The sequence below is a fragment of the Jaculus jaculus genome, chromosome 7 (assembly GCF_020740685.1).
Source record: "Jaculus jaculus isolate mJacJac1 chromosome 7, mJacJac1.mat.Y.cur, whole genome shotgun sequence".
Taxonomy (NCBI): domain Eukaryota; kingdom Metazoa; phylum Chordata; class Mammalia; order Rodentia; family Dipodidae; genus Jaculus; species Jaculus jaculus.
Window position 1 is genome coordinate 39,155,428 of NC_059108.1, and position 26,449 is coordinate 39,181,876.

At 39.2% G+C, this 26,449-nt stretch overlaps 1 protein-coding gene across 1 annotated transcript in view; it reads left to right on the top strand.

The window, feature by feature from the left end:
- Sec63 (SEC63 homolog, protein translocation regulator) overlaps window positions 1-26,449 on the top strand; it is a 78,227-nt gene that overhangs the window by 17,363 nt on the left and 34,415 nt on the right. Inside the window, exons 2-8 of the mRNA XM_004660611.2 lie at window positions 10,951-11,050; window positions 14,284-14,398; window positions 16,106-16,218; window positions 19,613-19,674; window positions 21,059-21,117; window positions 23,060-23,110; window positions 25,788-25,896. Coding sequence (XP_004660668.1) covers window positions 10,951-11,050; window positions 14,284-14,398; window positions 16,106-16,218; window positions 19,613-19,674; window positions 21,059-21,117; window positions 23,060-23,110; window positions 25,788-25,896 — 609 coding nt within the window. The remainder of the gene's footprint in view (window positions 1-10,950; window positions 11,051-14,283; window positions 14,399-16,105; window positions 16,219-19,612; window positions 19,675-21,058; window positions 21,118-23,059; window positions 23,111-25,787; window positions 25,897-26,449) is intronic.

Sequence of the window (26,449 nt, forward strand, 5' to 3'; positions counted from 1 at the left end):
TTTTCTGTAAATTGAGCTAAACAACATATTACATTGGCGAAGCATGCCTTTTATTTAAAGTAAATTTTATATTTAAAGGTTTTAATTATTTATTTATTTGAAAGGAGAGAGTGAGTATGAATGGGCACACCAGGTCCTCTTGCCACTGTAAACGAATTCCAGGTGCCTGTGCCACTCTCTGCATCTGGCTTTACATGGGCATTGAGGAACTGAACCCAGGCTGGTAGGCCTTGCAGGCAAGTGCCTTAACCTTTGAGCCATCTCTTCAGCCCTGTATTTAAAATTTTTAACTTTTATGAATTTTGAATATTTTCAAGTTACTCATAAGTGAAAATAACAAGTACATTAGTAAGTTACCAATTTATATTACCTTCATAACATTAAAAATGTGTCAGAAAACATGTTAAAATCTTATGTTAAACTTGACTATGATAGACTTACGGATGTTTTTGTCTGATACATGCCAAAACATTTAGAAATGAAGGGTCTTGAGGTCTATAAATAGAGTCTGTAAATCTCTAAATAGTTCTGATAAAAAAAGGACAGAATGAGGAAAGAAAAAGAATAAATCAAGAGTTACACACTGTTAACAACTGGAAGCTTTGGGTGAAGAATATTGTTTATTCTTTCAGCTTTTCTCATGACTGAAATATTTCAAAAGTTAGACGCCAGGTTCGATGGTATATGAGATTCATAGTGAATTTGAGGCCATTCTGGGCTGCATGTGAAACTTGATCACAGGGAATGTGATCCTTAAAAACACTTTAAGGATTATTTTTTACTATTATGAGAAATGACTTGCCAGGATGAAAATATGTTGCATTAGTGTGATAGCATGTGGGGAAGTAGAAGTGAGCTTTTATGAATTTTGGTAAGTAGAAGATACAGGGTATGAAATTGCTGTGGCTTTAAAACTTCATTGTATTCACTTACAACTGATAGAATTAAAATGTCAATGTTGTGTCAGAAGTGGCATCCAGTGCATTTTTTAACTTAGGATGAAAAATTTAGATGACAGATTAGAAATACACAAGAAGGCGTATGAATTTTCTTCTGTGGTAAGTAGGCAGACAGGTTTAAAACTCTAGATGTAGCTAACAGTCATTCTCTTCTTCCAGTCCTATGAATAGGATTTTTGAGAGTTCACTTAGTCACCCCACATGCTGCCTGTTTGTCCTGGTAGACGTGTGACAGTGTCAGCAAGGCTTTGTTGAACTTACAGAGTACAACCATAGTGACCTCCAAACCTGGCTTATTACTGCAGCTTTACTAAAGCTCAACTGCTCCATGGAAGCAGGTTGCCTAATGGTCAAGGCGTCGGACTGCTGAAATTCAGCTGCTGACAGTGACCCTGATAAGTTGTTTCAAGTTCACAAAATTGGTATGTGACTTTGAAATGTTTCTTTTCTGTAAATGTGCATACTTTCTTTAAAACTTATACATTAATGATTTTGCTAACATAATTTTTAGTTACTACTATAAAACTAGTAACTCTATAAATCAGAAGTTTATAACTTATTCTATATTTCCAAATGTCTCATTAAAAGCCTGTTCAAAAGAGAAGTTTATTTGACATGAGATCATGCAGATGTGGAATAGTATGAGTATTTAGTTATGCTAGAAATTGAAACAGTATTCTGGTAATGTGTAAACTATATCTATAATGCTTACTGATTGACTTAAAAATTCCCTTAAAAGGTTAAGACTTAGTTTTATGTTGGAAGAGTATGGCATGTAAAAGGTGTAAGTACAGTACTGTGCAGGACTGGAGGCCGAAAACCATGTGTACTTTTCTCTTGGCCACGGACATTAGGGGAAATCTTTCCTTTGAATAGATTAAGTTGTCTGGTTCATAGATGACAGCATTACTCCTAAAAACCTTATAAAGGTTTTCTTTGATTTTATACTTGAAAATGGTAGACTGTAGAGACTTAATGAAATGCAGATTAAAAAAATCACCAGTGGTATTTTAAAAATTGTTCATAATTTAACCATGAAAATCAGAAAATACCATTTCTCTGATCCCGTCGTCAGACCCCATTCAGGTTTTGTCACTGTCTCACTGATGTCCTTTGTAACAGAAATCAGCTCACATTCAGTTGACTTGCTTCTTTTAGTCTGGGATAGGTCTTTATCTTCCCTTGACTTTAAATATAATAAGCTAATTACTTTATAGAATGAACTTTAATTTGGGTTGTCTGGTATTTTTTCATGATTAGATTCAGATTTTATCTTAGGCAGGAATTTCACAAGATGGAGTCTGTTCATGTAATTTCACTTAGCCATTTCACTGGCATGGTTCACTGTCACCTGATTGAAGTATGCCTGTCAGGTTTTCTGTATTGCTTTCCTGTTGGTTTAATAACGCATTATCACAAATACTGTGGCTTTAAATAATACAGATTTGTTCTTCTGTATTTCTGGTTGCTAGAAGCCCAACATTGGCCTCAGTGGGCTGAAGTCTCTTAGAGGCAGTCTGTTGTTATCTGGATGTGATTACGACCTGTTTCCCGGTTCCAGATATGGGTTTCTTTCCACTGAGTGGATATATTAGCCAGTCCAAGAACGGTTGGTTTCCCATCATGGCTATGTGCCACTATTGTACTTGTGTGTGCATCACATCAGGTTGTTTGCTTCTGAGTAGCCTAGACTTTTGAGTTGCTCGGGCAGATGTTGGCCACTTTCCCCCAGTAGCTCATGTACTGCCTTCCAGCACTAGATGACTGGCTCTCTTCCGGATTCCAACCAGGTCTCTCCATGGTCCATGTCAACAGCATTTGGTGTCTTCAGCAGTAGGGTTTTGCCATTAACCTCTGGTGGGTAATCAAGTGCTCTGTCAGAAGTCTGTCTTGTTAGTTTTGGGAGACCTTGTAGATCTCTCTGATCAACAGCTTGTTGTGGATATTAACCGCTCCCTGGTACAGGGAGTTACAGACCAGTGCCAAGGGAAAAGAAAACAGAAAAAGATAGAAAAAAAGAGAAACAGGTGAAATTTAAGATTAGGCTTTATCTCACCCACCCCAGGGCCCTTTGATTCAGGTGCTCCCTCTAAGGTCCTGTTGAGGGGTCAATCTTTTAGTCTTAACTTCCAGGTTATAGGATTCTATGGTACCAGTTCAATTTGGGTTCAGTTGTGTCCCCCCCCCCCCCCCGCCCCACCTTTCCCCCTTTCCCCAATTCCTACTGTCCCTATTGTACAAGCCTCGAGATGTCATTCAGGTGTGCAAGCAACTCAGGCTGATCCAGGTTAGTAACCACAGATGAGTGAGACCATGCGACGATTGTCTGTGTGATTGTGTGAATCTACTTAGTATGATCTGTTCCAAGTTCAACCATTTTTATTTTTATTTTATTTATTTATTTATTTTGTTTTTTTGAGGTAGGGTCTCACTCTAGCCCAGGCTGACCTGGAACACACTATGTAGTCTCAGGGTGGCCTCGAACTCATGGTGATCCTCCTGCCTCTGCCTCCTGAGTGCTGGGATTAAAGGCATGCACCACCACGCCCGGCTAAGTTCAGCCATTTTTATACAGATTTCATTGTCATATTTTCTTACTGCTGACTAGAATTCCATAATGTAGATATACCACATCTTGGTTATCCATTCATTCAGTGATGGGCACCTGGGTTGATTCAAGTTTTTAGCTATTATGAATTGAGCAGCTGTAAACATGGTTGAACAAATATCTCTGAACTGAGGTATGGAGCTTTTAGGGTCAATGCTCAGTAAGAGAATAACAGGATCTGTTGGTAACACTATATTCTTCCTTTTCAGGAGTCTCCATGTTGATAGTGGTTGTACCAGCTTACAGTCCTACCAGCAGTGAATGAATGTTCCTGTTTTTTCCACATCCTTGCCAATATTTGTTTTCATTTGGTTTAATGTTTGCTATCCTTTCTGGGGTAAGGTAGAATCTCATAGTTTTAATTTGCACTTCCTGATGGTTAGGGATGTTGAACATTTTCTTAAGTGTGTGTTAGCCATTTGTAATTCTTCCTCTGAGAACTCCCTATTCAGTTCTCTGCCCTACTTTTGGAGTGGGTTGTTTGATTTTTTTTCTTTAATTGTTTAGTTTTTTGAGTTCTTTGTAGATTCTAGATATTAGGCTTCTGTCAATGGTATAGCTGGCAAAGATTTTCTCCCATTCAGTGGGTAGACTATTGGCTCTGCTTATGGTATGTTTGTCTGTGGAAAAGCTTTTTAGCTTCATGAAATTCCTTTGGTTGAGTGCTTGTTTAATTTCCTGAGCTATTGCTGTTTTGTTCAGGAAGTCTTTCCCGAGTCCTATATCATGGAGTGGCCTCCTATTTTTTCTTCCAGTGGTGGAAGAATTTCAGGTCTTATATTAAGGTCTTTAATCCATTTAGAGTTGATTTTTGTATATAGAGAAATGAGTGGATTTAATTTCATTTTCTACATATGGTCATCCAATTTGTCCAATACCATTTGTTGGAGATGCTGTCTTTTCTCCAGTCTACATTATTGGCACCTTTGTCAAAGATCAAATAGTTGTAGTTACTTGACCTAAGGTCTGGGTCTTCAATTCTGTTGCATTGGTCTATGTGTCTTTTTTTTATTCCAATACTGTCGCAACCACCTCGACCAGCAAGAATGAGGCGACCCGAGAGCTCTTCTTTAAGCAGTTTATTCAGGAACCTTGAACTATCTTCTGACCCCGGGGAGAGCCGACCCACAAGCTAAGTAGTCCTGCGCTAGCCAACCCTAGTGAGCCACGTGGCCCATGCAGATAGGTCCACGATTAAGGAAGCAGAATTAGTTAAGCAGCCTCAGCCAAATAAGGACTTGTTTATCCCAGAGAGCGCTCGCTATGGGGCTAGCGGAAGGCGGAAGCCGACGCCATCTTTAGGGCGCGGCACATCGCAGCTCTCCACACAATACCATGCTGTATTTGTTACTATGACTTTGTAATATAGCTTTAGATCAGGAATGGTGATAACCTCCAGAGCTTTTTTTTTTTTTTCCTGATAATATGTTTGGATATCTGAGGCCTGCTGCCATCCCATATCAATTTTGAGATCTTTTTTTTTTTTCAATCTCTGTGAAGAATGATACTGTTATTTTTATTGGTATTGCATTAAATCTGTATATTGCTATTGGTAGAATTGCCATTTTCACAGTATTAATTCTAACTCTCCAGGAGTGTGGGAAGTTTTTCCATCTTCTCAAGTCCTCCTCTATTTCTTTCTTGAGATTTTTTTTTTTTTTGAGTTGGGGTTTCATTCTAGCCCAGGCTGACCTGGAATTCACTATGTAGTCTCAGGGTGGCCTCGAACTCACAGTGATCCTCCTACCTCTCCCTCCCAAGTGCTGGGATTAAAGGCATGCGCCACCCTGCCTGGATCTAATGTTTTTATCATATCAGTCTTTCACATCCTTGGTTAGTGTTATTCCAAGATACTAATTTTTTGTTGCTATTGAAAATGGTACAGCCTTACTGATTTCTTTCTCTTTATATTTGTCCTTTGCATATAGAAAAGCTACTGATTTTTGTGCATTGATTTTGTATCTTGCCACTTTACTGAAAGAATTAGTCACCTTTAGAAATGTTGAGATGGAGATTTTCGGGTCACTTATGTATAGGATCATGTTATCCGCATATAGGGCTAACTTGACTTCTTCCTTTCCAATTTGAATCTTTTATTTCTTTCTCCTGTCTTATTGCTTGGACTAGTACTTCTAGTATTATGTTGAAGAGCAGTGGTGAGAGTGGGCACCCTGTCTTGTTCCCAATCTCAGTGGGAACTCCTTGAGTCTTTCCCCATGAAGTATTATTTGGGTTTTAGGTGCCTTATATACAGCCTTTATTATGTTGAGATATAAACCCTCCATGCCTATTCTTTCCAGCGTTTTGATCATGAAGTGGTGTTGTATTTTGTTAAAGTCCTTCTCTGCATCAATTGAGATAATCAATTGGTTCTTATGATTAAGTTTATTTATGTGGTATATTATGTTGATCGATTTCCATATGTTAAACCATCCCTGAATCCCTGGGGTGAAGTCTAATTGGTCAAGGTGGATGTGTTGTTGAATTCGGTTTGCAAGGATTTTGTTCAGGATCTTTGCATCTAAGTTCATCAGGGATATAGGCCTATAGTTTTCTTTTCTTGTTGCACCTCTGTCTGATTTTGGTATTAGAGTGATGCTAGCTTCATAAAATGAGTTGGGGAGGATTCCCTGATCTCTGATTATGTGAAACAGTTTGAGAAAAATGGTTTCAGTTCAATGACGGTTTGATAGAATTGGGCTGAGAAACCAGCTGTTCCTGGACTTTTCTTTTTGGGTAGGTTTTTGATTACCTTTTCAATTTCCATGGATGTGATAGGTTTGTTTAGGAGACTAATCTGCTCTGGGTTTTGCTTTGGTAGGTGGTATATGTCTAGGAATTCATCCATTTCTCCTTGATTATCCAATTTGGGGGAGTAGAGGTTTTGGGTGTATGCCCTGATGAATTTTCTAATTTCATTGGTGTCTGTTGTGATCTCTCCTTTTTTCCCTCAATTTTTATTAACATCTTTCATGATTATAAAAAATATCTCATGGTAATACCCTCCCTCCCCCATGATCTCTCCTTTTTCATTTCTGGTTTTGTTAATTTGAGACTTCCTGTTTTAAAAAAAAAATCTTATTTTTATTTCTTTGACCGAAAGAGGGAGAGAGAATTGGTGCACCAAGGCCTCCAGCCACTGCACATAGACTCCAGATGTGTGTGCCCCTTGTGCATCTGGCTAACGTGGGTTCTGAGGAATCAAACCTGGATCCTTTGGCTTTGCAGGCAAATACCTTTACTAAGCCCCATTTCATCATTTTTTTTTTCCCCCTGAGGTAGGATCTCACTCTAGGCTCAGGCTGACCTGGAATTCACTATGTTCATTTTATTTATTTATTTATTTGAGAGTGACAGAGAGAAAGACAGATAGAGGGGGAGAGAGAGAATGGGCGAGCCAGGGCTTCCAGCCACTGCAAACGAACTCCAGACGCGTGCGCCCCCTTGTGCATCTGGCTAACGTGGGACCTGGGGAACTGAGCCTCGAACCGGGGTCCTTAGGCTTCACAGGCAAGCGCTTAACCGCTAAACCATCTCTCCAGCCCATGGAATTCACTACGTAGTGTCAGAGTAGCCTTGAACTCATGGCTGTCTTCCTCCTTCTGTCTCCCCCCCCCCCAAGTGCTGGGATTAAAGGCGTGCACCACCACACCTGGCCCATTTCATCAATTTTTAAAATTGTTTAGTTTCTAATTCATTAATTTCTGCTTCAATCTTGACTGTTTCTTTCCATCTGGAGCTCTTTGGGTTGGATTCTTCTTGTTTTTCCAGTGCCTTTAGTTGGACAGCTAGGTTATTAATTTGGGATCTCTCTGTCTTTGTATAGAAGGCAATTAGCACTGTGAATTTTCCCCTTAGGACTACCTTCATTGTATCCTATAAGTTTTGGTAGGGTGTGTTTTCATTATCATTCAGTTCTAGGAATTTTACAGTTTCTGTTTTGATTTCTTCTACAACCCATTCGTTGTTCAAAAGTGTGTTGTTTAGTTTTGAGGAGCTGATGGAGTTAGGGGTCTGTCTCTTGTTAATTTCTAGCTTTAAAGCATTGTGATCTGACATGATACAGGGAGTTACTTCAGTTTTGCTGACTTTATGGAGGCATACTTTATGACCCATTATATGGTCAATTTGGAGCAGGGAAACAGGTCTGGCCTACTCACTTCAGGCTGCCACACCCGCACAGTCCCCCAATCCCACGCCTACATTTTAATTTTTTAAAATTATTTATTAGAGAGGGAATGGGCCCACCTGCCAGGGCTTCCTGATGCTGCAAACAAACACGAGACACATGTGCCACTTTTGTGCATCTGGCTTTACATGGGTACTAGGGAATGGAACCCCAGCTCTCAGGTCGAGCTACCTCTTTTTAGACAATGCAAAATATACTGTAGTTTACCATCTGTTTAAGGTTTGAATTTAAACTTTATTTTTAGAAAGTAGCTATATTTATTTGCATATAAGTGTGGGTATGCATGTGGTTGGATGCATCAGGCATCCTTGCAGAGCAAGAGGCCTGATGCATGTGTCACTTTGTGTCTGGCTTTACTTGGGTGCTGAGAAATTGAACCCAGGTTGGCAGGCTTTGTAAGCAAGCACCTTTAACTGTTGAGCCATTTCCTCCCTAGCTCCTGTTTTTAAACTTTTGTTGAGAATTTTCATATTTAAAAATACTTCAGTTGTGTTCTATCACATTATCCCTTTTTGTCCCCCCCCTTTTTTTTCCGAGGGTCTTGCTTTAGCCCAGGCTTACTTGACACTCACTATATAGTCTCAGGTGGCCTTGAACTTGTGGTGATCCTCTTACCTCTGCCTACAGAGTGCTGGGATTAAAGATGTGCATCACCACGTCTGACTTGTCCCCTCATTTTCTTGATATATTTTGGACTTGCTTGGTCCCTTGCATATGTAACAGTTCTCTTTTTTTGCTACCACCCCTTTCTTTACTTGGGTCCCTCTTCATTACATCTGGTTGTGATGCCCACTGCTAGTCAGCTTCTCCCGTATGGATGCCTGTCTTAAAGCATGTATAGGGTAGTTGCTCTTTTTAGATGTTTAAACATTCTATGTGCTATGCTCTTTTACTTACCTGGCATTTCATTTAAGGATTACAGTTTTGTACAATATGATGAAAAATTTGTATTTCAAATTTGCTAGCTGGACCTGGTTTAGATGATGCCAGTTTTGTTGATAATATTTCAAACATCATAGCTAGATATCATTGGGAAATGCCTTGTTTTGTTTTGCTTGTTTGTCAAACCATGGTCTCACTCTGGCCCAGGCTAACTGGGAACTCACTGTGTACCCAGGTGGGCCTTGAACTCCAGTGATCCCAGGTGTGATCTGCCATACCCAGCAAGAATGCACCTTTTTCTGTCAAGATCAACTTGTTGACCTTAGTCACCCTAATGCCCTAGAGCCTCCCTTCTCGGCCCATTTGTTCTTGGCATTCACATCATACACATGTGTGTTGTGGTCATCTGTCTTCAAGGTGGACCCAGTGTTCAGGGGAACTTGATCATGGCATAGTGATAAAGCTTGTTGCGTGCGAGGGCTCTCGGCCAAGGCTGTTTGGGCCTTCTGTGCAGTGAATTGGGTACTGAAGGGAGGGGACATCATGCTGATCTTTTGGTTTGGTTGTTTGGCTTTCCAAGTTCTTGATTGGAATTGAACTTTGGAAGGAACCAGGGGTTCCTTTCTCTGCTTTATGTGCTTTAGAAGAGGTGGATTTTTCTTTTCTTTTTGAGGTAGGGTCTCACTCTAGCCCAAGTTGACCTGGAACTAGCTCAGGCTGGTCTTGAACTCATGGTGGTCCTCCGACCTCTGTCTCTCAAATGCTGGGATTAAAAGCACGTAACTCCATGACTGGCTGGATTTTTCTTTTAAAACTTAAAAACTTTTTTATCTTGTACGTATTACCCAAACTAAGTGATAATGGTGAACTTAGTAAAACAATCTACAATATTTTAGCTTTGGTTTAATTTTTAATTGTATTGCAGATTTTTAAATAAATAATTAATTTAAAAATTATTTATTTGTTTATTTGAGACAAAGAGGTGTGTATGGGGGGGAGGTCTAGAGAATGAAATGGGTGTGCCAGGGCCTTGAGCTGCTGCAAACAAATTCTAAATGCATGTACCACCTTGTGTATCTGGCTTACATGGATCCTGGGAACTTTTTAAGTTTTTAATTTAATTTTATATTATTTATTTCAAAGAGAGAGAAGGAGCCTGGGAGGGGGCAAATATAAATGGGCCTTCCAGGGCCTTTAGCCACTGTAAATGAACTCCAGAGGCATGCACCACCTAGTGTCTGTGGCTTACGTGGGTCCTGGAGAATTGAACCTGGGTCCTTTTGCTTCATAGGCAAACACCTTAAGCACTAAGCCATCTCTCCAGGCCTAGTTTTGTATTTTGTATTTTTATTTTTAAATTATTTATCTGGGAGAGGCAGATAGAGAGAATGGGCACACCAGAGCTTCCAGCTGCTACAAATGAACTCCAACCCCATGTGTCACCTTGTGCCTGTGGACAGAATTGAACCTGAGTCCTTTGGCTTTGCAGGCAAGCGCCTTAACTGCTAAGTCATCTCTCCAGCCCCAGCCCTAATTTTCATATTTTAAATAAAGTTCTAAACTTTGTTGGTTGGAATATATTTTGGTAAGTGATTATTTTTATGTTTGAAGAATACTATTTCTCCTTAGCTTCCTTAGTGAAGTGTATTTTAACTAATTTTATACTTAAAAATCTTTTATTTATTTAAGAAAGAGAAAGGGAGAGAAAAAATGGGCACACCAGGGCAAATGAACTCCTGACACATGTGCCACCTGTGTATCTGGCTTACATGGGTACTGGGGAATCAAACTTGGGTCCTTAGGCTTTGCAGGCAAATGCCTTAACTACTAAGTCATCTCTCCAGACCTATTTTATACTTTTTTGTTTTGTTTTGTTTTGAGGTAGGGAATTCATATTGTAGACTCAGGCTGGCCTTGAACTCATAGCAGTCCTCCTACCTCAGCTTCTCAAGTGCTGTGTGTGTACCATCTTGCCTGGCTACTTTTTGTTTCTTCTAAAGGAGAAGGGAATTTCCCAGATATATTGATTGTATGGCCGAGTATTTTAGGTTCAATTCTGTTCTTAAATTTTAAGAGAAGTCTCACCTGAAAAATATTTACTTGATAGCTAAACTTCCCCAGAAAGTGCATTTGTTATAAATGACACAAAAGAACATTTTATGAATTTTCGGAGGGCTCATTTGAACAGAGAGCATGTTCATGCTCTGATAGCATGTCAGCATGGTCTTGAAGCTGATCTGTAAGATCTTCACTCTGGCTCAGCTTTCACTGTGAAAAATAGTTTAACTTATTTATTTATTTTTTCTTGGCAGAGCAAATTCGATTAAAGAATATCAGAAAAGTATATGGAAGATGCATGTGGTATCGTTTACGGTTGTTAAAACCCCAGCCAAATATTATTCCTACAGTAAAGTAAGTAATTGACTTCAATACCAAAATATACCTAGTGCTTATTCTTTCCTAAGTATAATACAGAATGAGACCATGGTGGTGACTGGCATATGTGTCTATAAAGAAGTTTTGATGGAGGTGAGATATAATTAGGTTTGGGAGTTCTTTGGACAGAGTACAAATCCAGAAAAAGACAGACAAGTCAAATTGTATATGAAGACCTTGTGTGCCATGTGTAAGATTTAAGTTTTATATTCAAGATGAGGGAAGTCTTTAAAACTACTAGATGACATGGTCATATTTTGCATTTTATGCATAATAGTTAAAGTTTATTGAGCACATACTGTATTGCCACATGTTTTGTATGTTCATTTAATTCTGAATTAAGTTCTTGGTAGATTTCTTTTGCTTTTCCTCAAACTAAGGTTAAGAAAGATAATCCTAGCACTCTAGTGATAGGAGGATCACAGTGAATCTCAGGCTAGCCTGGGACTACAGAGTGAGTTCCAGGTCAGCCTGGTTTAGAGTGAGATTCTACCTCTGGAAAAAACCAAAAGAGGAAGAAAGGAAGGAAGGAGAGAAAGGAGAGAGGTAAGGGGGAGGGAGAGGAAGAAAGGGAGGGATAAAGACAAGACAACCTGTTCAGGCCCCTCTTTGCTGAAGCAGGGAGCTTTTCACTTTTGCTTCTTTTACTTCTCAGTATGCTTAATGTAAAGTTTTTCCTTTTAAACTCAAAAAAGAAGAGGTAATTTGACTAAGGTCATGCAGCTAAAAGTAGTGGAGTAGGCTGGCTCAGCTGTGTAGGCAAGCCATCAGCATGTTGAATGAGAGTAGGCCTGTTTGATGCTGTGTGGCTAAGAGGTGAGCTCTAGACCATCCTTTACCTGAAGTCCTCAATTTAGAGGCAGTAGATTAAGCTATTGAGGGAAGTGAGAAAGTGGTCATTATTGCAGGACAATTTCTATCTTACAGGAAGAGAAGTTCTAGCAGAGGGCATTAGTAATAGTAGAACTAGTTGTTTATTTATTTGCAAGGGAAGAGAGAGAGAGAGAATGAATATGAATGAACTTTCCAGGGTCTCTTGCCATTGCAAATGAATTCCAAATGCATGTGCTACTTTGTGCATCTGGCTTTATGTGGGTACGGGAATCAAACCTAGGCTGCCAAGTTTTGCAAATGCATGCCTTTAACTGCTGAGATCTCTCTTTAGCCCAGAACTAGTTGTTTCTCATCTTTGTTTAAATGGTGATTACAGTTTTTGGCATAGCTGTTATATCAGGAGAATGAAATAGTTTTGTTTTATTTTTTTGAAAAGCTTGGCTTCACATAGTTTAGTTTGAAATCTTGGATTTGGTAATGGTATTCAGTGACAAAAAACTAAAGACCAAAGCCAGGTGTGGTGGTGCATGCCTTTAATCCCAGCACTCGGAGGCAGAGGTAAGGGGCTCACCTGAGACTACAAAGTGAATTCCAGGTCAGCCTGGTCTAGAGGGAGACCCTACCTTGAAAAAACAACAACAACAACAAAAAGCTAAAGACCAAATTAGATATGATTTCTGTTTACTTTTGTATACTTGCTGGTTTCTCATTAAACCTAAAATTTTTTTTTGCATAATTGCTTGATCCGGTCTTTAAATTTCTTTTTTAATTTCTTTGAGAGAGACAGAGAGAATGAGTGAATGAATGAATGGGCACACCAGGGCCTCCAGCCACTGCAAACGAACTCCAGACGCATGTACCACCTTGTGCATCTGGCTTACATGGGTCCTGGGGAATCGAACCTAGGTCCTTTGGCTTTGAAGGCAGGTGCCATAACTACTAAGCTATCTCTCTTCAGTCCTTGATCTAGTCTTTTTTTTTTTTTTTTTTGAGGTAGGTCACAGTCTATCCCAGGCTGACTTGGAGTTCTTAGGGTGGCCTTGAACTCAGAGCAGTCCTCTTACCTCTGCCTCCTGAGTGTTGGGATTAAAGGTGTGTACCACTATGCTGGCTTGATTCAGTCTTTTAAACAATTTATTATTTGCAAGCAGAGATAGACACACACATACAAACACACAGAAAGAAAACAGACACACACACAAATACACAGAGAGAAAACAGACAGAGAGACAGACACACACACACACACACACACACACACACACACACACACACACACAGAATGGGCATGTCAGGGCTTATGGGCATGCCAGGGCTTCTGGCCACTACAAGCAGACTCCAGATGAATTTGCCACTTTGTATATCTGGCTTTACATGGGTACTGGGGATCTGAGCTCTGCTCATTAGGTTTAGCAGGCAAGTACCTTGACCTCAGAGCTATTTCTCCAACCCTAAATTAAACTTTTACAAAAAGGCTAATATTTTTATCTTCCAATCTTTTTTTTTTTTTTTTTTTGGTTCAGTACTTTGTGGGTATATGAATTTTCAAGGAAAAAAGACCTTGAAAGGCATGCACTGCCACACCCGGCCCCAAAAGTCTTTTTTACTACTTTATTGTGAAGCATACTCTCAGTCACTATGTAATGCTTTTTTTTTTTTTTGCCCCTGACTGAATCCCTGAAACTATGGTTTGTAATTCCCAGAAGATACTTCCAAAATTACATTTAAAGTATGCTTAAAAGAAAGAATGCAAGACTTCCCAAGTTAATTACTGAGTGTGTGTGCAGGGACTCCTCTCCCCATTGGCAGTAGCAGCCTTTAAATAGTTTTGCTAAACAAGACCCACTTGGAGGGAGAAGAAATGAGTTCTACTAGGGTATGTCTCTCTCTGTGTGTTTGTATATGTTTGTGTGCATTAACTCTAGAATGCTCTGTTGTGTGGCTGCATGGAGTTGGTGTAATTAGTCCTAATAAATAACTTACTCAACTTACTGTAGATGGGCATTTGGTTCTAAAGATGTATGCTGTTTAAAGAAGGCTATTTGCACATTTAACCAATTATTTTCTCTTACTAAAAGTATAGTTGCTGGGTCAGAAGTAATCTTTTTAACATTAAATGACTTATTGTTTACTGAGTCCTTAATGCTTATGTATTTGATCTAATTTAATGAGTCTATTCTTAACATGTACTTGAAGTTCTGCAAATGGTACCCAAGAACATCTGTGACATGGGGCACTTTACTAGAGTCTGGAAAATGCACAGGTGAAAAAGACTCTCGGTGGCATACTTTTAAGGAGTTGCTTTAGACTATGTTAGACTGCTAACAGAAGCCATTCAGACGAATTGATACACCATCTGTCTTTTTACCAAACAGGAAAATCGTTCTGCTTGCAGGATGGGCACTGTTTTTATTCCTTGCATACAAAGTTTCCAAAACAGACCGAGAATATCAAGAGTATAATCCTTATGAAGTATTAAATTTGGATCCTGTAAGTAGATTTCTTATAAACATTAGTCTAATGGTCCCATCAAAAAGGCTGTATCGCGAATGAAATTGGGCAGTGCCAAAGGAAGTCAGGTGTGGGTCAGTTAAATTTTTTTTTAAATTTTTTATTTATTTATTTGAGAGCGACAGACACAGAGAGAAAGACAGATAGAGGGAGAGAGAGAATGGGCGTGCCAGGGCTTCCAGCCTCTGCAAATGAACTCCAGACACGTGCGCCCCCTTGTGCATCTGGCTAACGTGGGACCTGGGGAACCGAGCCTCGAACCGGGGTCCTTAGGCTTCACAGGCAAGTGCTTAACCGCTAAGCCATCTCTCCAGCCCCAGTTAAATATTTTATTAAAATAAGATCAAATTATAGCCGGGCCTCTAGCCACTGCAAATGAACTCCAGACACATGTGCCACCTTATGCATCTGGCTTACATGGATCCTTTGGCTTTGTAGGCAGGTGTCTTAGCTGCTTAGCCATCCCTCTAGTCCCCCTTTTAAAAAACATTTGTTATTTATTATTTTTATTTATTCATTCATTTGGTAGAGAGGAGCAAATAGAGAATGGATACAATTCTTTAGTTTCTTAGTACCAAACTGAATCTAGTGCTTTTCCCATTTTTGTCCCCAATCCGCTTAAAAAAATAAATAAAACTTTTGTCTGGGCATGGTGGCACACACCTTTGTCCCAACACTTGGGAGACAGAGGTAGGTGGAACTGCGTGAGTTCAAGGCCACTCTGAGAGTACATAGTGAATTCCAGGTCAGCCTGGGCTAGAGTGAGACCCTACCTCCAAAAACCAAAAAGCAGAAAATAAAACCTTATGGTTTGTTTACTAATATGGCTTGATCCAAAAGCTCATGTAGTACAAAATAAGAAATAAACCAATCTTCTAGATTTCTGCTTTGTAGAAGAGTTTGCACGTAATGTATTTTAGCTGATTTTTAGTATTGTAATGATGCTCATCAAGTATGTAAGATAAAAGGCTTTTGGGGCAATAAAAATGGTCCTAAATTATTAGTTGTAGAAAAGCCCACTTATTAAATATTTATTTAAAATATTGATAAGCTGGTGAAACCAGATGATGCTCAGATTATAAAGGAATTTAGCAACCTTTTGATTTGAGGACTTTTATTGAGCTAGTCTTAGTTTTACTATTGATCATTGTCTGATATTCAAATATCTATTTTTTATTTAAAAATGGCTTAAATAACTCTGCCCTTATATTAGCAGTGACTATATATTGTATAGCACATAGTACATGCTCAATAAAATTAATATATTGGTCAAAATAAAACTGTTGTTACTTAAAAATGTATGAGATGAAGCTGGACATGGTGGCACACACCTTTAAACATAGCAGAGGTATGAGGAGCACTGTGAGTTCAAGGCTAGCCTGAGACTACATAGTGAATTCCAGGTCAGCCTGGGCTAGATTGGGATTCTATCTTGAATTTCCACCCCCTCCCCCCCCCCAAAAAACATGAGCTGAAATTTTTGCAGCATAATATATGAAAGAAAATGTCTAATGTTTTCTCATGTCAGATAATTGAGTTCATGTTTTAAGTTTGAAAATGGATATATATATATATATACACATATATATATATATATACACATACATACATACACACACATATATATATGTATATATATTTTACAAAATTATACTTGCTTTTACTAACACAAAGCTTTTCTTTCAGGGAGCAACTGTAGCAGAAATCAAGAAGCAGTACCGTTTGCTATCACTTAAATATCATCCAGATAAAGGAGGTGATGAAGTTATGTTTATGAGGATAGCAAAAGCTTATGCAGCGTAAGTATGATAGGACCTTGTACACATTGTGAAGAGAGGCAAAAACAGTTTTCTGTTTTAATAAAGTAGTAACACAATTAGCTGTCATATGGTTTTATTAAATCCTGACCTCATGTTTGTGTCTTTCATTTATGGACCTACTCAGCAGCATTAAGTGGCAATTGAATTAAATCTTAGGTAACTCAGAGTTGATAAGTTGTAGAGTGTTTTTACCATGTGAATTTGGCTTATATGGCTAATTAAGCTATTTTTTAAGCTTCTAAGTAAAAGAGGAAATATATTCCCACGCTTCACTGTCATGGTCAGGACTTAGGAGCATAGCCTAGCAACAGACTAACAATTGGCCTCACATTTTGGCATTATAGATGCCAATTTGGTAGTGTGAAAAATTAGCAGAAAGTTACATTAACTCTTAGGAATATTTTACTGACACATCAGTTGCAAAAAAAACCTCTGCTTTTATTATTTATTTATTTGAGGTAGGGTCTTGCTCTAGCCCAGGCTGACCTAGAATTCACTCACTATGTAGTCTCAGGGGGACCTTGAACTCACAGTGATTCTGCTATCTCTGCCTCTTGAATGATAGGATTAAAGGCATGTGCCATCATACCTGACAAAATCTGCTTCCTTTCCTTTCCCCTTTCCCCTTTCCCCTTTCCCCTTTCCCCTTTCCCCTTTCCCCTTTCCCCTTTCCCCTTTCCCTTTCCTCGCCCTCGCCCTCGCCCTCTCCTCTTCCTCTCCTCCTCCTCCCCTCCCCTCCTCCTCCTCCCCTCCTCTCCTCCTCCTCCTCCCCCTCCCCTCCCCTCCCCTCCCCTCCCCTCCCCTCCCCTCCCCTCCCCTCCCCTCCCCTCTCCTTCCTTCTCCTCCCCTCCCCTCCCCTCCCCTCCCCTCTCCTCTCCTCCCCTCTTTACTTTCCTTTACTTTCCTCTTTCCCTCCCTTCCTCCCTTCTTTCTTTTTGGTTTTTCAAGGTAAGGTCTCTAACTCAGGCTGACCTGGAATTCTCTATGTAGTCTCAGGCTAGCCTCAAACTCACAGCGATCCTCCTGCCTCTGCCTTCCAAGTGCTGGGATTAAGGGCATGCACCACTATGCCAGACTGACTGACTGACTTTCTTTTCTTCCCTCCCTTCCTTCCTCCCTTCCTTCCCTCCCTTCCTTCCCTCCCTTCCTCTCCCCCCTCCCTCCCTCCCTCCTTTCTTTCTTTTTTCTGATTTTTCAAGGTAAGGTCTCATTTTACCCCAGGCTGGAATTCACAATGTAGTCTCAGGCTGGCCTCAAACTCACAGCGATCCTCCTGCCTCTGCCTTCCAAGTGCTGGGATTAAAGGTATACACCACTACACTGGGCTATCCTCTTCGACAGAGCACATAGCTTTGGAAGGGAGGCACATGGAGCAGTGAGGGAGGAAGGGGACACCCGCCTAGCCAGCCAGATCAGTCGAATCAACCCTGGTGATCAATGGGGTGACGTCGCAGGCAGATCGCCCTCACATTCTAAAATATGCTTTCTTAATTGACTTTTAAAAGAGTTGCCAATTCCTTGAATTTGATATGCAGCATGGTGTTTGATGGTTTGTTTTGTTCTTTGTTTTGTTTTTTTCAAGGTAGGGTATACAATGGATGTACCAGGGCCTGTAACCGCTGCAGACAGGCTCCAAGTGTATGTGTCACTCTGTGCATTTGGTTTTATGTGAGATCTGGGGACTCAAATTCAGGTCATTAGGCTTTACAGGCAAGTGCCTCAACCTCTGAAACATCTCTCCAGCCCATGTTTGATGTTTTAAGAATTAATTCATGTCACATATGATGAGGTTGTATGTATGTGTTCAGGTTGCAAAACCAGGAGTGTTTTTATGATGTGAGCTGTACTTTATTTTGCAAAATCTGAAGGTATTGTAGCAGTTCATTGCTACATAAATATGGCTAATAATAGATTTGTATATGAACAGAATTGTTACCAGTTGGTCTACAGTAATGCTGTCATTGATAATGGTCTTGCCTTGCCTTTAACGACATTGTAAAGTTCTTGAAGGTATTTTTTCTTTTAGTGCTTTTAAAATCTGGAATTAAGTCATTTTGATTCTGTGTCTTGACCTATTGTTCAAGCCAGAGGTTACATTTCTGTGTAGGTATTAAAAAACATTCTATATCCTATTGCTTTTAGGCTCCCTGGCCTGGGAAGCTGGTGTTTAGGAGTTATTTCTTTGTTTTACTGTCTCTTGCCTTTGGATCAGAGACTTTTTGCTACAGCTGTGGGATTTTATCAGTGGTATTCATTTCTTTGAGAGCCTATGTTAAATGTTAGGCTATCATTATATATTAACCTCATTTAAAAAAGTTTATCATAGCTGGCTATGGTAGCACATGCCTTTAATCTCAGCACTTGGGAGGTCGAGGTGGAGGATCCATGTGAGTTTGAGGCCACCCTAAGACTACATAGTGAATTCCAAGTCCGCCTGGGCTGCAGTGAGACTCTACCTTGAAAAAGAAGTTTATTATTATTAATGATAATGAAGATGAGATTAATAATAACTGCAGAAATTTTGGAAAATATTGTTGAGGGGTTTCATGGCTTCACTGGGCTATGTTGGGCAGAGTTGTTTCTAATCACACATTTTTAGACTATAAAGAAACATACCAGTCACTGAAAATCTTTCTTACATTCTTAAACAATGTAGTAGTCTTTAAATTTCATCTCTCTTGAGCTAGCTAAACTTGAGCTAACCAGGAATTCATTTCAAAGTCCAAGACTTTGTAGAATTTTCTGTTAATTAATTAACAGCCTTTCAAAAAACGTTTTATTTATTTATTTATTTATTTGAAGAGGGATAGAGCCAGAGAGAAAGAGGCAGACAAAAAGAGTGAGTATGAGTGTATCAGGGCCTCCTATCACTGTAAACAAATTCCAGATGCATGTGCCACTTTGTTCATCAGGTCATGGATACTGGAGAATTGAACCTGAGCCACGAGGCTTTGCAAGTAAGCACCTTTAACTGCTAAGCCATCTCTCCAGCTCAGATATAGCGTCTTCACACCCACCCACCCCCTCCCTCCCTTCTAACTTCAGAGAGACTTTTCTTGATTCTTTAAACTTGTGTCTTTTAAGAATTTGGTTTGGGCTGGAGAGATAGCTTAGCAGTTAAGGCACTCACCTGCAAAGCCTAATAACTCAGGTTTTTTTCTCTAGTACCCACGTAAGCCAGATGCATAAGGTGGCACAAGCATCTGGAGTTTGTTCGCAGTGGCTGGTGGCCCTGGTGGCCCCATTCTCTATCTGCTTTTCTCTCTCTAATAATAATACAAAAGAAGTAAGTTGGTTTGTTAATGGAGTTCTCTGTGAGTACTTATTTTTAAGATAAGACGTTCTCATTTTGCAACATTTCTTTTCATGCTAGTTTAACAGATGAAGAGTCACGGAAAAATTGGGAAGAATTTGGAAACCCAGATGGGCCTCAAGGTGCAGTGATGATAAAATATTGGCAATGTCATGTTATGAAAATGTTAGATTGAAAGGTTTATTGATTTTTTTATTGATTTTCTTAATTTATGGGTATGAAAGTTAAAACCTCAAGGAGTTAAACATATAAGTCAAGCTTCTTTTTTTAAATTTTGTTTTCTAAAAACTACTTTGAAACATAAGTCATAGATAGATGATTGATTCAGTGAGAAGAGCAATATTATTAATCACTTTCTGTTTGTAGATAATATATATTATTAATTATATTAATTATATATATAATAATTATTAATCACTTTCTGTTTGTAGAATATATATATATATATATTTTTTTTTTTTTGAGGTTGGTCTCACTATAGCTCAGGCTGACTTGTCATTCACTGCATAGCTTCAGGCTGGCCTTGAACACACAATGATTCTCCTACTCCTTAGTGCTGGGATTAAAGGCGTGTGCCACCATGCCTGGCAAAAATTATGTTTCAAAAATCTGTTATTGCTGGGCGTGGTGGTGCATGCCTTAAATCCCAGCACTCGGGAGGCAGAGGTAGGAGGATTGCCCTGAGTTTGAGGCTACCCTGAGTCTCCATAGTGAATTCCAGGTAAGCCTGGGCTAGGATGAAACCCTACCTTGAAAAACCAAAAAAAAAAAAAAATTTTTTTGTTTTGTATTTTTAATTTTTTTTTAATTTTTAATTTTTTATTCAGGCTCTTACTCTAGCCTAGGCTGACCTTGAGCTCATGGCATTCCTCCTATTTTAGGCTCCTGAGTATTGGGATTAAAAGCATTAAACATCATGTTTCACTAAGTCATTTTTCTTTATTGATTTTTTTTTTTTCATTTTCATAGTGTTTTTATGAATTTTTGTTTGTTTTTTGAGGCAGGCTGTCCCTTAATCCTAATTCTAAATAGTCGGATCCAGACTACTTATTTGTGTGTGCACATGTGTGTGCGCACCATGTTCTGTTGCTGCTACATATAAATACATGTTTGGCTTTACATGGGTGGCTAGGAAATTGCCAGGCCCGTAGGCTTGGCAAGCAAATGCCTTTAGCCACTGAACCACCTCCCCAGCCCCTCTTTCATACTGTATTTCTTAACTTACTTACTTGGTTATTCATGTGTATATTTGACAGTGTCTCACTTTGTATCCCATATTGTCCTTAGACTCAGTGGAGATCCTCTTGCCTCCAAAGTGCTGGGATCATAGGCATGCACCACTGGGCCTGGCTATATTTCTTAGCTTTGTGTAATGAGTATCTTTATAATATTTCTCAAAGTTTTTTTCGGGAGTGGTGAGAGTAGAAGAAGGGCATAATTTTGAGGTGCAAATAAATAAAATTGGAAGTAGTAACTCTCTAAAAACTAGTATTCTTTCTATTTCAGCCACAAGCTTTGGAATTGCCTTGCCAGCTTGGATAGTTGATCAGAAAAATTCAATTTTGGTGAGTGCATTTAAAAACATACATTGTGATGTTTTGGCATGTTACTCTACTATGCATTGTGGTGTAATAGTGTAATAACACTATTATAAAGAAAATATTGGTATCCTTTGTTGTTGTTGTTGTTGTTGTTGTTTTCCAAGGTAAGTTCTTGCCTAGCTCAGGTTGACCTGAAATTGACAATGCTCAGGGTGGCCTTGAACTCAAGGTGATTCTCCTACCTCTGCCTCCCGAGTGCTAGGATTAAAAAGGCATGCACCACCATGCCAGGCTGGCATACTATTTTTAATGTTAGTGTATTTTGAAAGCTGCTTTTATATAACAGGAAATAATTAGTTCCAATTAATATCCTAATTTTTGGTAGTATACTCTAAATGTAATTTTGAAACCTTAAAATTTTGCTCACTTTTAATGATACTTGTGAATAGGGCCTTTTGGTTTGGGGAACCAGTAGTTTTTATGGTAGCCACATTTGTGTAAGGATAGACTATTCAGAATTTAATTTATCCTTTTCATCTCTATCAAGCTAACCTAGTTAAGGTGATTGAAGTAAATGTTAGGAATTCACAGACTTCAGAGGTAATTGCTGCAACTCTCAAGCATCAGGAATTGTCTAAGCATATTGTTTAACAAAAGATGATTCCCTACTTGAAATTTCATGGAAATAAACAAAATCCAGCTGAGCGTTGTGGCTTGACACCTACAATTCCAGCACTCCAGAGGCTGAGGGAGGATCATCATGAGTTAAAAATCAGCTTGGGCTACAGAATTCCAGATCAGCCTGAGCTAGGAGTAAGACCCTATGTCAAAAAAGCAAAATCCATACCGTGTAATTTGTTTTGACTGTGGTTATTTTATGACATTAAAACTGAATGTCTTCATGGGTTAGCAGTTGTATATAAGTATACTTATCATTCTTATGGTTACTGTGTGAATAATAAAGAGATAGGTAGCTAAATAAATAGACTTAACATTAAGCAGTAAGAGAAAAACCAATAGATACAAGCTACTACCAAACAAAAATCATGAAGTGGCACCTTGATAAACATAGCAACTATTTTGTCCATGGGCTTATAGCATTTTTTAAATTTATTTTTATTATTTGAATTTTTTGAGGTAGGATTTTATTCTAGCCTGGGCTGACCTAGAATTCATTATGTAGTCTTAGGGTGGCCTTGAACTCACGACAATCTTCCTACCTTTGTTTCCTGAGTGCTGGGAATAAAGGTGTGCCCTACCATGCGGGGCTCATACCATTTATTTTAAAGCATTATTTTGAAGGTGTGAATGTATGAAGTACTTGATAAAATTAATAAAACTTAAAATTTTTTTTTGCTTTTCGAGGTGGAGTCTCACTCAGGCCTAGGCTGACCTGGAATTCACTATGTAGTCTCAGAATAGCCTTGAACTCAAAATCCTCCTATCTCTGCTTCCTGAGCATTGGGATTAAAGGCATGCACCACCATGCCTGGCCTAAGAAATCCCCCCCCTTTTTTTTTTGGTTTTTTGAGGTAGGGTCTCACTCTAGCCCAGGCTGACCTGGAATTCACTATGGAGTCTCAGGGTGGCCTCCAACTCACAGCAATCCTCCTACCTCTACCTCCTGAGTGCTGGGATTAAAGGCGTTTGCCACCACACCCAACTTTAATGAAACATTTTTTAGTTAACTGCATTTTATCAGTGAACAGAAAAATGACAGGGTGATTTGTGATAGTGGATATGAGCTCTAGGATTGGAATCTAGCAAGACCGTTAGCTACATGACCCTGGGACAAGCTACAGCTGTGCTGTCCACAAAAGAAAAGTAGTAATGTTACCCTCATAGTAGAGTTTGAGAAGATGGAGCATATGAGATAATCCATGCCAGGTCCTTTTTACTCCTTCATTATAAGCTGACATTGCTGTGGTTTACCGGATGAAGGCTGTCTGTCTCTTTTCAATTCTAGGTTTTACTTGTGTATGGATTGGCATTTATGGTTATCCTGCCAGTCGTTGTGGTAAGTTGTGACTCTTGTGGGGGGTGGGGGTAGATATTTTAATTATTAGCATATAATCCATTGATACTTGAATTAAGAATCTTGTACATGACTTTGTTTGTTTGTTTTCTTGAGGTAGGGTCTCTACCCCAGGCTGACCTGGAATTCACTATATAGTCTCAGGGTGGCTTTAAAGTCACAGGAATCCTCCTACCTCTGCCTCCTGAGTGCTGGGTGTGCCACCATGCCTGGCCACATAACTATACTTTTACAGATTTCTTTTTCTTTTCACAATTTTTTTTTTAATTTTTATTTATTTATTTGAGAGCGACAGACACAGAGAGAAAGACAGGTAGAGGGAGAGAGAGAGAATGGGCGCGCCAGGGCTTCCAGCCTCTGCAAACGAACTCCAGACGCGTGCGCCCCCTTGTGCATCTGGCTAACGTGGGACCTGGGGAACCGAGCCTCGAACCGGGGTCCTTAGGCTTCACAGGCAAGCGCTTAACTGCTAAGCCATCTCTCCAGCCCATCTTTTCACAATTTTTATTAACATTTTCCATGATTATAAAAAATATCCCATGGTAATATCCTCCCTCTCCCCCCTGCACTTTCCCCTTTGAAATTCCATTCTCCATCATATTACCTCCAAATCTCAATCATTGTATTTACATATCTACAATACCAACCTATTAAGTACCCTCTTCCCTTCCTTTCTCTTCCTTTTATATCTCCTTTTAAACTTATTGGCCTCTGCTACTAAGTATTTTCCTTCTCACACAGAAGCCCAATCATCTGTAGCTAGGATCCATATATGAGGGAGAACATGTGGCGTTTGGCTTTCTGGGCCTGGGTTACCTCACTTAGTATAATCCTTTCCAGATCCATCCATCTTTCTGCAAATTTCATAGCTTCATTTTTCTTTACTGCTGAGTAGAACTCCATTGTATAAATGTGCCACATCTTCATTATCCACTCATCAGTTGAGGGACATCTAGGCTGGTTCCATTTCCCAGCTATTATAAATTGAGCAGCAATAAACATGGTTGAGCATATACTTCTAAGGAAATGAGATGAGTCCTTAGGATATATGCCTAGGAGTGCTATAGCTGGGTCATATGGTAGACCAATCTTTAGCTGTTTTAGGAACCTCCACACTGATTTCCACAATGGCTGGATCAGATTGCATTCCCACCAGCAGTGTAGAAGGGTTCCTCTTTTCCCACATCCCTGCCAACATTAATGATCATTTGTTTTCATGATGGTAGCCAATCTGACAGGAGTGAGATAGAATCTCAGTGTAGTTTTAATCTGCATTTCCCTGATGACTAGTGATGTAGAACATTTTTTTAGATTCTTATATGCCATTCGTATTTCTTCCTTTGAGAATGCTCTATTTAGCTCCATAGCCCATTTTTGATTGGCTTGTTTGATTCCTTATTATTTAACTTTTTGAGTTCTTTGTATATCCCAGATATTAATCCTCTGTTGGATATATAGCTGGCGAAGATTTTTTTCCCATTTTGTATTCTGAAAGTCTTTGCCAAGACCAATATGTTGAAGGGTTTCCCCTACTTTTTCCTCTAGCAGTTTCAGAGTTTCAGGTCTTTAATCCATTTGGACTTAATTATTGTGCATGGCGAGAGAGAAGAATCTGTTTTCATCCTTTTACAGATATATATCCAGTTTTCCCAACACCATTTGCTGAAGAGGCTGTCTCTTCTCCAATGAGTATTTTTGGCACTTTTATCGAGTATCAGGTGGCTATAGCTACCTGGACTTACATCTGGGTCCTCTATTCTGTTCCACTGATCTACATGTCTGTTTTTGTGCCAGTACCACGCTGTTTTTGTTCTATGGCTCTGTAGTACAGGTTAAAATCAGGTATGGTGATACCACCAGCCTTATTTTTGTTGCTCAGTATTATTTTAGATATTCAAAGTTTTTTGTGATTCCAAATGAATTTTTGGATTGTTTTTTCTATTTCCATGATGAATGCCTTAGGAATTTTGATAAGGGATTGCATTAAATGTATAGATTGCTTTTGGTAAGATTGCCATTTTCACAATATTGATTCTTCCAATCCAGGAACAAGTGATGTTTCTCCACTTTCTATTGTCTTCTGCAATTTCTCGCTTGAGTGTTTTAAAGTTCTCATTGTAGAGATTCTTTACTTCCTTGGTTAGGTCTATTCCAAGGTACTTTATTTATTTATTTATTTTGATGCAATTGTGAATGGGAGTGATTCTCTGATATCTGATTTTTTTTGTTGTTGTTGTTCTTTGAGATAGGGTCTTACTCTGGTCCAAGCTGACCTGGAATTAACTCTGTCATCTCAGGGTGGCCTTGAACTCATGGCAATCCTCCTACCTCTGCCTCCCGAGTGCTGGGATTAAAGGCATGTGCCACCACGCTAAGCCTGCTCTAGCCCTGAAGGTTTTATTCTTATTTTTTTTGAACAATTTTCATCTGAAACATAAGTCTTAGTGATGGCTGTATAATGACGTGGGGTATTTTGGCTTCAGGTTGTAGAAGTATTTGCTATAACTAAGTCATCTGAATTAACATAACAAAGGCGTTTGCTCTAAAACTGAAATACTTGATTGGCTTATGAACATTTAGGAGACTTGGCTATAAGTCTGTTTCAGACATTTATTACTTTTTCATGCTTTATTTCTTTTTCAATTTTATTTGTGTTTAGGGCTCTTGGTGGTATCGGTCAATACGTTATAGTGGAGACCAGATTCTGATACGCACTACACAGATTTATACGTACTTTGTTTATAAAACTCGAAATATGGATATGAAACGTAAGTAAACTTAGGTAACTATTATTTATTACATTATTTTCTGAGCCACTTATTTGGATCGTGTGGGCATGGCAGGACCTCTAGCCACCACAAATAAACTCCAGACGCATGTGCCACCTTGTGCATCTGGCTTACTTGGGTACTGGGAAATCAAACCCTGCTGGTTAGGCTTTGCAGGCAAGCACCTTAACTGCTGGGCCCTCTTTTTAGTCCCTTAATCTTATTTTTTTATTTGAATTTACATTATTCCCAATTACTCTCTAACAAAAATTCCATGTTAGAGCTTCATATATGCAAGTATAGTAATATTATTAGCTGAATTTATTACTGGTTGTAAGCCAGGATGTAATGAATATCTGTGTATCATCTTATTTATGCTGTGCCTCATAAGTAAATGCGCTTTTTTTTTTTTTTTTTTTGAGGTAGGGTCTCACTCTGGCCCAGGCTGACCTGGAATTCACTATGTAGTTGCAGGGTGGCCTTGAACTCACGGTGATCCTCCTATCTCTGCCTCCCAAGTGCTGGGATTAAAGGCATGCGCCACTGCTCCCGG